At 35.8% G+C, this 13,724-nt stretch overlaps 1 protein-coding gene across 7 annotated transcripts in view; it reads right to left on the reverse strand.

Moving 5' to 3' along the window:
- Window positions 1–13,724, reverse strand: part of Tsp74F (Tetraspanin 74F) — a 107,277-nt gene that overhangs the window by 15,776 nt on the left and 77,777 nt on the right. For all 7 annotated transcript variants that reach the window (XM_067789452.1, XM_067789455.1, XM_067789453.1 and 4 more), the window contains one exon: window positions 1,355–1,441. In XM_067789452.1, the coding sequence (XP_067645553.1) occupies window positions 1,355–1,432 (78 nt within the window). In that variant the 5' untranslated portion in view covers window positions 1,433–1,441. The remainder of the gene's footprint in view (window positions 1–1,354; window positions 1,442–13,724) is intronic.

Genomic DNA, 13,724 nt, shown 5'->3' on the forward strand with positions numbered 1-13,724 from the left:
TGGAAAAAACCCGTGAAGAGAGAATCGACACACATTACCTCTTCGTCGACTTTAAAGCCGCCTTCGACAGCACGAAAAGGAGCTGCCTATATGCCGCTATGTCTGAATTTGGATTCCCCGCAAAACTTATACGGCTGTGCAAAATGACGTTGAGCAACACCATCAGCTCAGTCAGAATTGGGAAGGACCTCCGCCGTTCGAAACTAAACAAGGTTTCAGACAGGGTGACCCCCTATCGTGCGATTTCTTTAACTTGATGCTGGAGAAAATTATACTAGCTGCAGAACTTAACCGCACTGGAACAATATACTATAAAAGCCTGCAATTACTGACATATGCTGATGACATTGATATCATCGGCCTAAACACCCGCGCTGTTACTCCTGCTTACTCCAAAATGGAAAAAGAAGCGGTAAAGATCGGTTTGATGGTGAATGAGGACAAAACGAAGTACTTGCTGTCATCGAGCAAAGAGTCAGCGCATATACGCCTTAGCAACCACGCTACTGTTGGCAGCCATAATTTCGAAATAGTAAAAGACTTCGTTTATTTGGGAACGAGCATCAACACTAGCAACAACATCAGCACTGAAATCCAGCGAAGAATCAATCTTGCCAATAAATGCTACTTTGGACTAGGTAGGCAATTGAAAAGTAAAGTCCTCTCTCGGCGAACGAAAATCATACTCTACAAGTCACTTATCGTACCCGTCCTGCTATATGGGGCAGAAGCATGGACCATGACAACAGCAGATGAAGCGGCTTTGGGAGTGTTCTATAGAAAAGTTCTTCGAAAGATTTATGGACCTCTACGCGTTGGCGATGGCGAGTACCGAAGAAGATTTAATGATGAGCAGTACGAGCTATATGCAGACATCAACACAGTCCAGCGAATTAAAACGCAGCGACTGCGCTGGCTAGGCCATGTTATGCGAATGAAAGATGATGCTCCGGCCAAGAAAGTGTTTCTATCGGAACCCATCTATGGAAGCAGAGGTAGAGGGCGGCCCCCACTCCGTTGGAAGGAGCAGGTGGAAAACGATTTAAACTCCCTTGGTGTGACCAATTGGCGCCGGTTGGCGGAGCGAAGGAGCGACTGCCGCGCCTTGTTGTACGGCCATAACCGTTTAGACGGTTAAGCGCCAATTAAGTAAGTAAGTAAGTACTAAGAGCTCCCCACCTATAACGCACTGTTCGCATCCATTGCCTCATACAGCCATAACAACATCTTTGGTTTGAGACCCCATTTCTTACAAAACATCGCCGCATGCTCATCTATTAAATGCTTTTCCGCCTTTTCTCAAATACAGTTAGAAAGGTTGTAGATTTTAAAAATAAATGTTATTTTCACTTACAAATATTATTAAATTCGATATAAACAAACTGTATTTGACGAATTGCCCGCAGCAATCCATGCGCGAACTGAACCCCATATCGTCGTCCTGCAAGGAAAAAAAGAATAACAAAATATAGGTTATGAATAAAAAACAAAATTTAAACTTGCAAAGTTTTAATTAAATGTATTGTAAATATTAACAAATGCTGCACAACTACAACTGCAATGTTAGCAGTTGAGACAACAAATAGCTACGCATACATGTAAACAGCAGCTAAGAACATAGACCACATTACTCCGCATGTACACAGCAATAAAGAGTGCAGAAGACATTACTCTTACATATACATATAAGACAATAGCGCATATGAGATACAAGAGAGCTGAGACAAGTAAATAAGCAACTAATCGAGAAGGCTGTTCGCGAAAGTATAGTACCTGAGAAAAATAGGCTAATTAGGCAACTCCGAGTATATAAACAGCGCAATCTGGTAAATAATCATTCAGTTTGATATTAAAACGTTGTAAGTGAAGTATGCGGATAGTTTTAATTTTGAAGATGTACTAGCATAGTAGTGCTGCAAAGAATTTTGATATACTGAAGATTTAAGTTCACTTATTCGACAGTTCAGTGATTTGAACGATAACAGAAGACAAGATTTATCGAGAATATCTAAAATTCGCAACAATGTAGAAAATTTATTTTTAGGTTCAAAATCACAGAACTATCATCCCAAATCGCTGGTGTAGCTAATTATGGGTGTTAAATAGTCAATGTCAAAGCAAAATTATTTAGCGCATTTGTAGTTTAACTGCCAGGTGTTTAAAATTTTGTTAACCGACACATTTGTCAATGCATATTTTTTTAAATGTATATATATATAAGCTGACATTTTTTAACACAATAGATTTGTCACAATCGATTGAGTATTAAATGTTTAATGGCATCCGATATGAGATTTTGGACGTAAAAGTTTCAAAAAGCAGAAAACAAAAACAATTTAAAAACTGAAATACTAAATAAAAATAAAATAAAAAAATTTGAAGCACTTCCTTTATATAAATGGACAAAAATCAGCGAAAAATGTCTCCTTATAAAAAGACATATTCTTGCTAAACTTTGATTTTTAAATTTTGACATAGAAATTGCAAAAATATTTATGAGAATTCAAAATATAAAAGTAGTAAATCTTATATTTTATCAGTGTCTTAACCTATCTGTTAAGTTTTACGCTTGTAGCTCATTGAGAACTTACATAAAAGTCAATTCCAAAGTTCCCTCCGTTCCGTTTGACTTTTCTAAATATCTCAGTCCGTGCGCCCCCTAGCGAAACTTTTTGTATTGTGTCATCTGCTGTCATCGACCTCTGAATTAAGCACTAATTTTCTAGCCTCTAGCTCATCGAGAAGTTACTTAAAACCCGTTTTCAAATTCCCAAATTATTATTTAATTTTTTGGATCCGTGCGCCACCTTTGTCGCGGTGTTTTGACCTGTCTCTGAGGTTTCATGTGTGTAGCTCAGAAGTTACTTTAAAATCGATCTCAAAACACCAAATTTCCAAATTGTTATCTAAATATTTCGATCCGTGCGCCAACTAACGGAATTTTTTTCTCCTTTTCTTAAATTTTCTCGGCGGCTTATCCTATCTGTGAAGTTTTCCAGTTGTAGCTCAATGAGAATTTACATAAAAATCAGTCCCAAAATTCCCTCCGTTTCGTACGATTTTTCTAAATATCTCATCCCGTGCGCCTCCTAGCGAATATTTTTGTATCGTGTCATCGGCTGTCGTCGACCTCTGAATTAAGTTTGAAATTTCAAGTCTCTATCTCATCGAGAAGTTACTTAAAAGCTGGTTTGAAAATTTTAAAATTCTTATTTAATTATTTCGATCCGTGCGCCACCTAACGGATTTTTTACTTTTGTTGCATTGTCACGGTGTCCTAACCTATGTGTAAAGTTTCTCGTTTATAGCTCAATGAGAAGTTACTTAAAATCGATTGCAAGATTTGTATGCCAAGCGGACAAACATTCAACCGACCTAATATAAAGGAAGTAAAATGAAATACGAAATTTAATTAAGTACACACTTATATATATATCGCATGCCGCCCACTTGATAAATGCCAGTCATTGTTTCGTAAATATTACCGCCATTATTGAAACTACACACTTGGCAACAACTAAGTAGGTATATCGATGGATTACAAATATTTCTCATAGTTTTTTTCCGTAAGCTGATATTTTGGCATGTTTCCGGACCTAAGCGAATTTATAAATTCTTATTGGTTATAAATTTTTTTTTTCATACGCGGTACTTATGTATATGGGCAATTCCCATCAGAATGATACCAACTGAAATTACAATTGAATGTTGAGCCGGGTTACCAGAGCGAAACATCTCAATAACCAATGTTTTATCAAAAAGAACCAAAAACCAAAATAGCTAGAAGTTTAGCATACCTACCCACCTTACAAATATTTTCAATTTTCTACCAAAATGACTTCTTCAGCATCTACCCTCTTCTTCTAATTTAGGACCAATACTTGTCGCATTGTAGAATATTATACATTCTAAGCTCTATTCTGCATTTTCTAATAAAAAGGCTGAACTGCGTGAAACATTTTCCATCTCGAAGGTAATAGACATCACTCGAATACTCGTGTCGTAGGTTAATGATTTGTTATGTTAGGTTGAAAAGGTTCACCGAAAGTACACATAAGCCCGTTGTAATTCCACGAAAAAACACCATTACCTTTCCTCTTCGAACCGTTTTGAGAACCTGTTAAAGTCCTTGATGTCATACTTCACGACCTGGCACAAATTATCTGGAAAGGGAGCTCCCAGAAAACGCTGTCTTGCGCCTCACTGAAGGACAGTGGCAGGTGAGTTGGACGACCATTTTCTTCTCTTCATATTCCTTTTAACTCCTGCAGCAACGACGATAAGGCGCTCCTAACATTTTTGCATGCCTTTCTATACAGTAGTGTCTAGTTAGTACTCCTACAAGTGTGGAGACTTTATCCATACTTTGGGTATGCATATGTTGGCATCTTTTAGGATAACAGTTTGAACCAGGTTTACTTAGATGTCCGCCACCTCGGTTTTAGTAGCAATCTTTCGTCGGCGTGGCTGTAGGTTTTAGCATTAGCTTGCATGTGACAAGAGGCATACCTAAGCGTTCTTTATCAAAAAGAATCTGCCCCGTCGTACTCTGCATATCGAGTTTGTCTGCAATGCAATTTTTCTCTATGGCCCTGTATCCCGGAATCCATGTAGTGAGGTGTACACCATTCTATGGGCCATATCCTGATGAGATCGGCGACAGTTTAGTGTTAATCCAAAATTGAACGAGTAAGAGCCAAAATATTTTTTAGCTTCCCGACTGTCGGTGAAAATAAAGATTTCGCTACCGATATTGTGTGTTCCCATCCTAACTGCGGCTTTCAGATGGCTGATTCTTTTGCCTGGAAAACACTACAGTGATCGAGCAGTCTATAGGGTAGTTGGACGTCTAGGTCCCTTGAAAATACTCTTCCTCCAACTCTAGCGTCTAGCTTAGACCCGTCAGTGTATATGGAAACGCCGCTGTTAAAAGCAAGCGATCTGTGCTAGGAGAAATAATCTTGTATTTGTTTTGTATGCTAGAGTGTCCCTTGACTTAAGTGTCCCAATTGGACAACTCTTTTAAACGTAGTGCTGACGTTGCCGCTGCTTCATAACTATCTAGATCTAAATGTAAGATGTTAAGAATGACCTGAAGGATATCGCCAGGCATTATTCTTTGAGCACCACTAATGTTTATTATACCAGATCAGTGTACTGTACCCAACAAGTTTAAGTGTGTGCCTTTTTAAAGTCTGTCCACCATATGACTTTCCCATACAGCAGTATGGGTTGGATTTATACCACGAAATCTATCTGCATGTATTGGGGGTAAGTCTCCATGGTTGTCAAATGACTCTTACACGTATATAATGCAATGCACGCTTTCTTTTGGCGGTGAATGATGTTGTCCTTCTAGTTCAGCTTTTTTCGAGAACTACGCCTAGGAATTCGGCCTTATCTGTCAGGTTAAGGCGCAAACTATTTAGTTATGGCAAGTTAAATGGTGATATTTTGTATGGTTTGTCCGCATATGGTGGTCCGCATAAGGAGGCCCATAGCGAAATCTCTGGCAATGCTTTCTACATCATAAAGTTTGAGGTAACTTTCCCCTGTAAGTTAACGCTAGGCCACAGTCTTCCTGCTTCCCTACCTTGTAATAAAGAGTTAGGTTCCAAAGAAGCATAGAAAGAACACCACGTGCCTGGCGTACTGTATCACACTTCCCCAGTGAACAAAGCGCTTTCCTTTCCTTGGGTAATTAATCAATCAGCCCTACTAGGAGCTTTACTATGTTCACATTCGTTAAGGCGTTGCTAACGACACTTGGGTTTATATTGTTAAATGCTTCTTCAATGTCTAGGAAGGCCACAATATAATACTCCGTTTCGAACAAAGATGTTTCAATAGTAAAGATTAGGCTATGTAACGCAGTCTCCGTAGATTTACCTTTGGTGTATGCGTGTTGGTAAGTAGATAAGTATGTGGTTTCTATCGAAAATTAACTGTCCACCTCACTCCTTCTGCAGTGATGGGTATATTTTCGGACTGGTATGTTGTTATTCACAGCGAACCACTTACGGTCCATAATGGCACAAAGTGGCCGCCGCTATCTTGAGTTCAATGTCTGCGCATGCGCCGCTGGTTGTTTATGTTGATATGTAAATCATTTTTATTATAAGCTTTTATTTACTTTCAGTTAAATTTGATACACTTCCCGGTGTCCGATTGAGCTGAAATTTTGCACACATGTATAACTCCGATGACAATGCAATATTACTTTGTTAGAATTCGATAAATTAATCGATAACACAGTTATCGGTAAAGATTTGTATTTACTTTGGCATAACAGCCTAAGTCCCATACAAACACGCCGGTACCTATCCGTGGATTGTGATATTTGGACGTGGTGAATCACGTGTCACGCGTGGTGAATCTCATCGCTTGCGAAAAGCGGAGACACAACCCTCTGTTGTATTTCTGTGTATAACCAACATAGCTGAATTTTTAAGGCTGTTTAACCCTGTAATCTTTTCTGTAATTTATTTTGCTTTTGGAAAAATTACCTATTTGAAAAAAGCTGGCTGAAAAATATTGGCATAACAGCTTAAGTTAAATCAAGAATGGAAAATCTTTGGAAAATTTGAGCAGATGTGGCAATTTCGCGCGTCCGTTGAACGAAATATTGACAATCTGCTGATCATCGCTAAGAAATTAGCGACATTCCATCAACTAAGCAGCACTTTAGCAATACTACTGTTATTATTTGGCCGCTCAAACACACAAATATTAATTGTGCATTAAATCTAAAATATACAAATACACCATAATAATTTACACGGCCAAAGCCTTAATAATTCACACGGGTCATCAATTCTTTCTCTGATTCAAAATCTGAACTACCAGCGCTACCGTCAACAGCTCAGTGTCATCACTGCCAGTAGCGCCAATAACACCAAACTCGTGCCTGACACACAAAAGTCGTTTCACTCAATAGCGCAAGTAAAATGTACTACGCACTCACTACTAAGAAGCGTCAAAAATTCGCTTGGAGTAATTTCGTCAATGAGCTACCATTGAGCTGGCACCGCATTGGCGCTGGCGCCATGCAATTTACATCACTAAAATTGCACGAATGCCCAGGCTCATGACTTCAATACTTATATTTACAATGCTTTAAACTTTAAATACACCTCTGAAGTTGCTGCGCATAAAATGTGTACTAATAAATTCCAATACGCATTATACGCAGATGTAACTGATATATGTGTTTTTGTTTCACCCCCTATACTTATATTTAAAGCTTTTATAAGAACAAGCTTCTATTACTTGTTAATAAAACGAACTAAAAAGTAAAAAATAAAATTAAAGAAAAAAAAACTTTTTTAAAAATAAGCTTTTATTATTTTGGTTAATAAAATTAACAAAAAGTAAACAATAAATTGACTCTAAAGAAATATAACACTTTATAAGTTCATTGTAAGCTTAAACGATAATTAGGCTTTTTCGTCTGCGACAAAAAAATTCTATATTGTACATAATTATATATTTTTAACATTAAAACTTTACACCTAAATTATTAAATCTTACAGTTTATATCACAGTCCTAATTGTTCTAATAAAAGCGTGTTACATTGCGATAGCAAGGAAAGGAGATCCTAAATGTTCTTAATTATACCATCAAAATTTAACACGTTTTTAATTAGAACAATTAGAACTGTGATATAAACTGTAAGATTTAATAATTTAGGTGTAAAGTTTTAATGTTAAAAATATATAATTATGTACAATATAGAATTTTTTTGTCGCAGACGAAAAAGCCTAATTATCGTTTAAGCTTACAATGAACTTATAAAGTGTTATATTTCTTTAGAGTCAATTTATTGTTTACTTTTTAGTTAATTTTATTAACCAAAATAATAAAAACTTATTTTTAAAAAAGTTTTTTTTTCTTTAATTTTTTATGTTTTTATTTTGTTATTCTGTTAAGTGTCGGCAAAATTTTTAGAATGTATTATGAATCATAAAATCAGTTCAAATTATATCCGTGATAAGAAAAGCTGATATTGAGTAATACCTTAATTCGCTAAAAGCTAATTTTGGAATTGCCACGCAAGTTTTTAAGCGTTCAATCTACATACATACATACACACAAGCCAATGTATGTAAGTACATACATTGGGGTGGTCCTTATAAATGAAACAATTTTTGCCAGTCTCAACATCTCAGGCGGTATCACATATCGTCGGTAAATTGCCAAAGTCACGAATGTGCCATTTTTGTTCAGCCAAAACAAATGTAGATTTTTTTAAAAAAAATTTAAAAATTTACATTTTTCAATTAGCATTACTAGTGGTTTACAAAAGTAAACCTTCCAATGGTGGTTGAAATATACAAAATTAAATCTCTATTAATCTTATTCGTTTTTCTCAACACATCAAATATGCACATTCGTGATTTTGGCATTGGACCGACGATATATATTTGTATCACAATAGGATACGGTTAAAGGGTCGTACTTCGGTCAAAATTTCGATTGTTCTATGCAGACCCAAAGAACTTAAATTGATTTTAAACACCCAAAGTCGAGTATACTACTGTTGACGGTATCACATTTGAATTTTGGTCCTGATCGGAAGCGGTTAAAGCGTATTGCATTGGCATACAAACCCAGGTTACCCTAAGAAGACTCGATATATAAAAATCCTAGGGGTTGAGACTGGATAAAATCATTATTTTATTTAAAGTGACCACCCTAGGCATGCAACTTATCTTCCTTGTACTACATCCCCGAGACCGTCCGATTAGTAAGCATTTATACAGATATCGATAATCTCAGTTTTTGGTCCTGCTCATTCAAACGCTTCTAAGATTCGACTTCTTTTTGCTACTCGGGGTTAGACAGGCGACTTTGTAAGAAATCTCAAAAGTTGTTTCTAAAGACTCGCTCGTCCAAAATGTCTGGAGATGTATTGAATGGGTGCTTTATTTCTAAAGATTCTATCAAAGTGGACAAACACCGATTTTCTAAAAAAATATTTTTGATGAGTATATCCTCTAAATATACCAAAGCTATCGCTAAAGTACCATGGACATTCTTTCAGTTTACGAGGGGGCAATTCCAATGAACTACTCATAAACGCCACATTTCTCTTGGAAACCTCACTCATAGGTATACTGAATTTGTATCCTGTTTAATGGAGTTTTATGATTCTTCAAGCGCGATAACTTGAAATGTTATTGTTTTTAATAACTTAAAATATTTCATCAAAAAAAGTTAAGTAAAAAAATTTAAGCCGATATATGTATATGTAAATATACAAATATATGATTCATTCATAAGTACGATGAAGCGAATGATTAGCATACATTTAGCGATCTAAAAGTAACAACCCATCTAAAAAGCCAAATATTCCATAATAACAAAAAATATGACGATGAACTGCATAAAAAGAACAATAACGACAATAAGGCCCGGTTTTTCAGCATAAGTTAAACTCAGTTTGTCAGTTAACTTACACTTAAACTTATTCTGTAGCTTTTCAAACTACTCTAACTGAAGTTTTAACTAAGCTTAAGCCATATCGACCGGCAGAATTAAACTCTAGTTAACCTACAGCTGTCATCCAGTGAGTTTTCTAGCTCCGTATCACGCTCAGCTCTCATGGGAATCCTGTGGATCATTGGGAGACTTGAGAAGCAGAGGTGGTGGTAGTTTTGCACACATCAGCTGTGATAGGCAGATGTCACTGCTGTTTTTATTTAACACATACGGCTAGGCCTAGCAGCGACATCTTTTTCGAAAAAAGGAGGTTTATTAAAGGGAAAACTAAAGACAAGAAACTAACAAATTTTCTAGCTCACAAATCGAACCAGACTTCTATCTGGATTTATCTCGCTCCAATCGGTGGTGTTGCATTTGCATGCAAAATTTTTTTATCCGAATATACCCAACAAGCACTTGGACTTGAGTACCATTAGAGCTAATGTTGATAACTAGCTACATCAAAAGTCTCAAGAGTTGCTTCGAAACAGTGGTTAAACTTCAGTATCGTAGCATTCTCAGCAAAAAACGTATTTCTTTTAATTTTGTTGAAAATAATATTGTTCCCAACTTATACTCACTCGAGCGTAGTTCTCTAATTGGACTCAAATGCAAGAATCCTACAATATACTGCCGTCTATAGCAAAAAGACAGTGAATTGCACTTACTGCGTTTTGGAAATCTTGATGTCAATATATTTCTGCGACACAATTTACTCATTTACTTAAAAACTAATCATTAAAAATTCAAATTTAAAGATAGAACAAAATTTTAAATTTGTTTTGTGTTTCGAATATCTTAAATTTCCGAACCAAAAAAAGCAGTAAATCAATTTTCCAAGGCAACAAAATAGTTTAAATAAATATTACTGCTTTTGTTGCCTGAAAACTGGTTATACCTAGAAATGCGAAATTTTACCATCAAAATAGCATTTTAATAAAATTTTACTGTAAGAATTATTTCAAAGCATTAAAACAGTGTAATTCAAATTATTCTACGAATAAAAGTACAAAAAAGCAGTCAAAGCAGTTTCATTTCAATTTTTAGATTTACAAGACATGTAGGCAGTTCACGTCTAATTTCGGGCTCCGAAAGAAATTATGTACCAGAATCACATGATAATCGCTCCCCAGAAAGTCATTTAAAATGAAACTATTTGCTTAGTTAAAACAAACGGAAAAATCGAACGTCATATTTCTCCGACTTCACTTTTTCCACTTTACTGCCTTTTTGCTATTGACGGCAGTACAGTACTTCCACTGCTACCAAGCAGGTGTTTATTTCTCACAAGAAGCAGCTGTTGGCTTTAGTTGTACCACCATGGAGAATACTTTTTTCAATCCCACCTCAATTCGATATCCAATGTAGCATAACAACTGGAGAAATGTGCTAGATATTGATTTTAGAACGATACATTGCTCAAAATCTCTCAAAGGTCGGATAATTATTTGAGAATGACTTCGGAGATCAACTTATAAATTTGGAAAAAGATGTTGGATATAAATTTGAGAAATAACAGGTTTAAGAATAATTAGAGATTGATGTTGGATATCAACTCCACAACAAGATATATATTTTGGCTTGAGATATATTTCTTCCAGGTTTGTTGGGTAAACAAAATTCAGCGGTTGCCGTATCAACAAATTATATAGAAAATAGAAATCCAATGTTGTCGCCCAAAAAAGCCCATCCCAAAGGCGGCTTTAAACTGTGGTTACAAAACAGCTATGAAGTTTAGCTGTAGTTTAAATTTGGCTAGCGTTTAAGCAAACTTAGTTCAAGCTCAGCTTAACCAGCTACTGAAAAACTGGGCCTAACTTCGTTACAATGCTTCTGACCAAATTTTGCATTAAAAAACGCTAACCATTAATAATAAAGGCTAATACCGCATTTTTTAGTTAAACTTTAATATTGGATGTTTCAAGTGAGTTAAGAACTTAATGTGATAATTGCTGGTAGTTTTTTCTACCTCAGAATTTTGGAGTCAAACATTTGCGCTAATTGTTATGAAAATATAAATTAAATTTTGAACCCATAAAATTATATGCAAACACATTAAGATAGAATTTGCAGCTGCAATAAAAAAATAAATAAAACACAAATTGCAAAAAAAAACTTTTAAATACATGCTTACAGTAAATGCTTTTGTAATGTATTTAGAAAGCATATCCGTAAGATGTGAAGAGTTGCCAGATGGTACTGCTACAGTCCATCTATTGTTAGTTTTTTATGTCGAGTTTCCAGTAATATAGTATTTCACTACATATTTTTACCGATTTGTCAATTCAGTTCTTCGAAGGATTTATGGACCTCTACGCGTTGGCGATGGCGGGTACCGAAAAAGATTTAACGACGAGCTGTACGTGCTTTACGCAGATAACAACATAGTCAAGGATGACGCTCCGGCTAAGAAAGTGTTTCTATCGGTACCCGCCTATGGAAGTAGAGGAAGAAGGCGGCCAACCAAGGGGGGGAACCAAGTGGAAAACGATTTAAACTCCCTTGGTGTGACCAATTGGCGCCAGTTGGCAGAGAGAAGAAGCGACTGGCGCGCGTTGCTGGACGACCATAACCGTTTAAACGGTTAAGCGCCAGTTAAGTAAGTCTATTCATTATTGGAATTCACAAACTTTTAACAATGCGATTTCTTGGAATTTCAACAAAAAAAATGTCACTGACTATAGCGATTTACTGCACAGTAATGACGAACCCGATCCCGCAATCGGTGATGATGGAATAAAAGCCCGCCCCCTCCACCCACGCCCCATTATGATGAAGTCATAAAAGCAAAACCCAGATTAAAAAACGACAAGGCCGCGAGCGCTGATTGATTGCCTGAGGAGCTATTCAAATACGGCGGCGAAGAGTTTGTAAGGTGCATGCATTAGCTTCTTTGCAAAATATGGTCGAACGAGTGCATGCCCGACGATTGGAACCTAAGTGTTCTTTTTCGCTGTCCACAAGAAAGGCGATACTGAAAACTGCGCCAACTATCGCAGAATCAGACTTCTTACTATCGTATCTAAGGTACTGTCAAGTATATAGTGCGAAAGATTGAATTCCACCGTGAATCGGCTGATTCGACCTTACCGGAACAGCCTTCTTAGTGTCGCATTTGATCAGCGCGGCTTTAGCCCTGGTACATTTGCCTTCGGCCAGGTTTTTAATATGCCCAAATCTGAAAAAAAACCTGCGAAAAAAGAATTGAAACACATCACACCTGATTATATATTGTAAAGCTGCCTTCAACAGCAGCCTATATGCCGCTGTGTCTACTACTATAATAAAAAATTTTTTTTAATTGTTTTCACGCTTATTGTGTGTTTTTTAATATTTAGTTGTTATTTTTAGGATTCAAGGTTCGATTCGAGCTGAAGGCCAGAATAATGTTTTTTTTAATGAAAATTATTTTTTTTATTATTTTTTTTAATTTTTCTATAATAGAAAAATCGTCTTTTAGTTTTGGAATAGTAAGTAGAAAATTTTTTTTCAGACAACCTGCCATAGCTGCGCACATAGATCCATTTCCAACAATAATTTTTTTAACGATAATTATTGTTTTTATTTCTAAATTTTTTTTATTTTAATGATAAATAATAATTAAAAAAATAAATATAAAAAGAAAAACAAAAAAAACTTTTAAAATAAAACAATAATCATCATTAAAAAAAATATTGTTCTGCCCTTGAGCTCGATTCGAAACTTGAATCATTTATCAATAGGCCAATAAAACAAAAACAATTGTTATTATTTTTACTTATGGAAAATTTTCAGTTGAGTTCGGTTCAGTTCTCATTCACTTTCGGTCTGCTCTCCAGCTACAACTTAAACTGTGACATTTTCTCACTAAATAGAATAATTCACTATTTCCTCACTTATTAATTTGTTTACCTAAGATTTGATAAGTCCGCACTATCTTTTACCGTTTAAATATATCACAACTTACTCCCCCAACCAACACAGCTGTAATATTAAAACCCAGATTGTTTTTAACTTTTGCTTTTCATATAACGTCCGCATGCTTACATTTTCATTTTAGCCACAACCATAAACTCTTAAACGAAGATCATCAACATCGTGCGATTATGCAGTCAAGTCATGCTCTACAAGTACATTTAACCATGACCCACTTTTTGAACATAAAATAAACGTTAGTCTACAACAATTCATAGTACAACAAAAAAAAATGTTTGTTGCAAATGAGTCAATTCAAACAAACGCGCATACATACACACACATA

Source organism: Eurosta solidaginis, chromosome 5, assembly GCF_040869045.1.
Source record: "Eurosta solidaginis isolate ZX-2024a chromosome 5, ASM4086904v1, whole genome shotgun sequence".
Classification (NCBI taxonomy): Eukaryota; Metazoa; Arthropoda; class Insecta; order Diptera; family Tephritidae; genus Eurosta; species Eurosta solidaginis.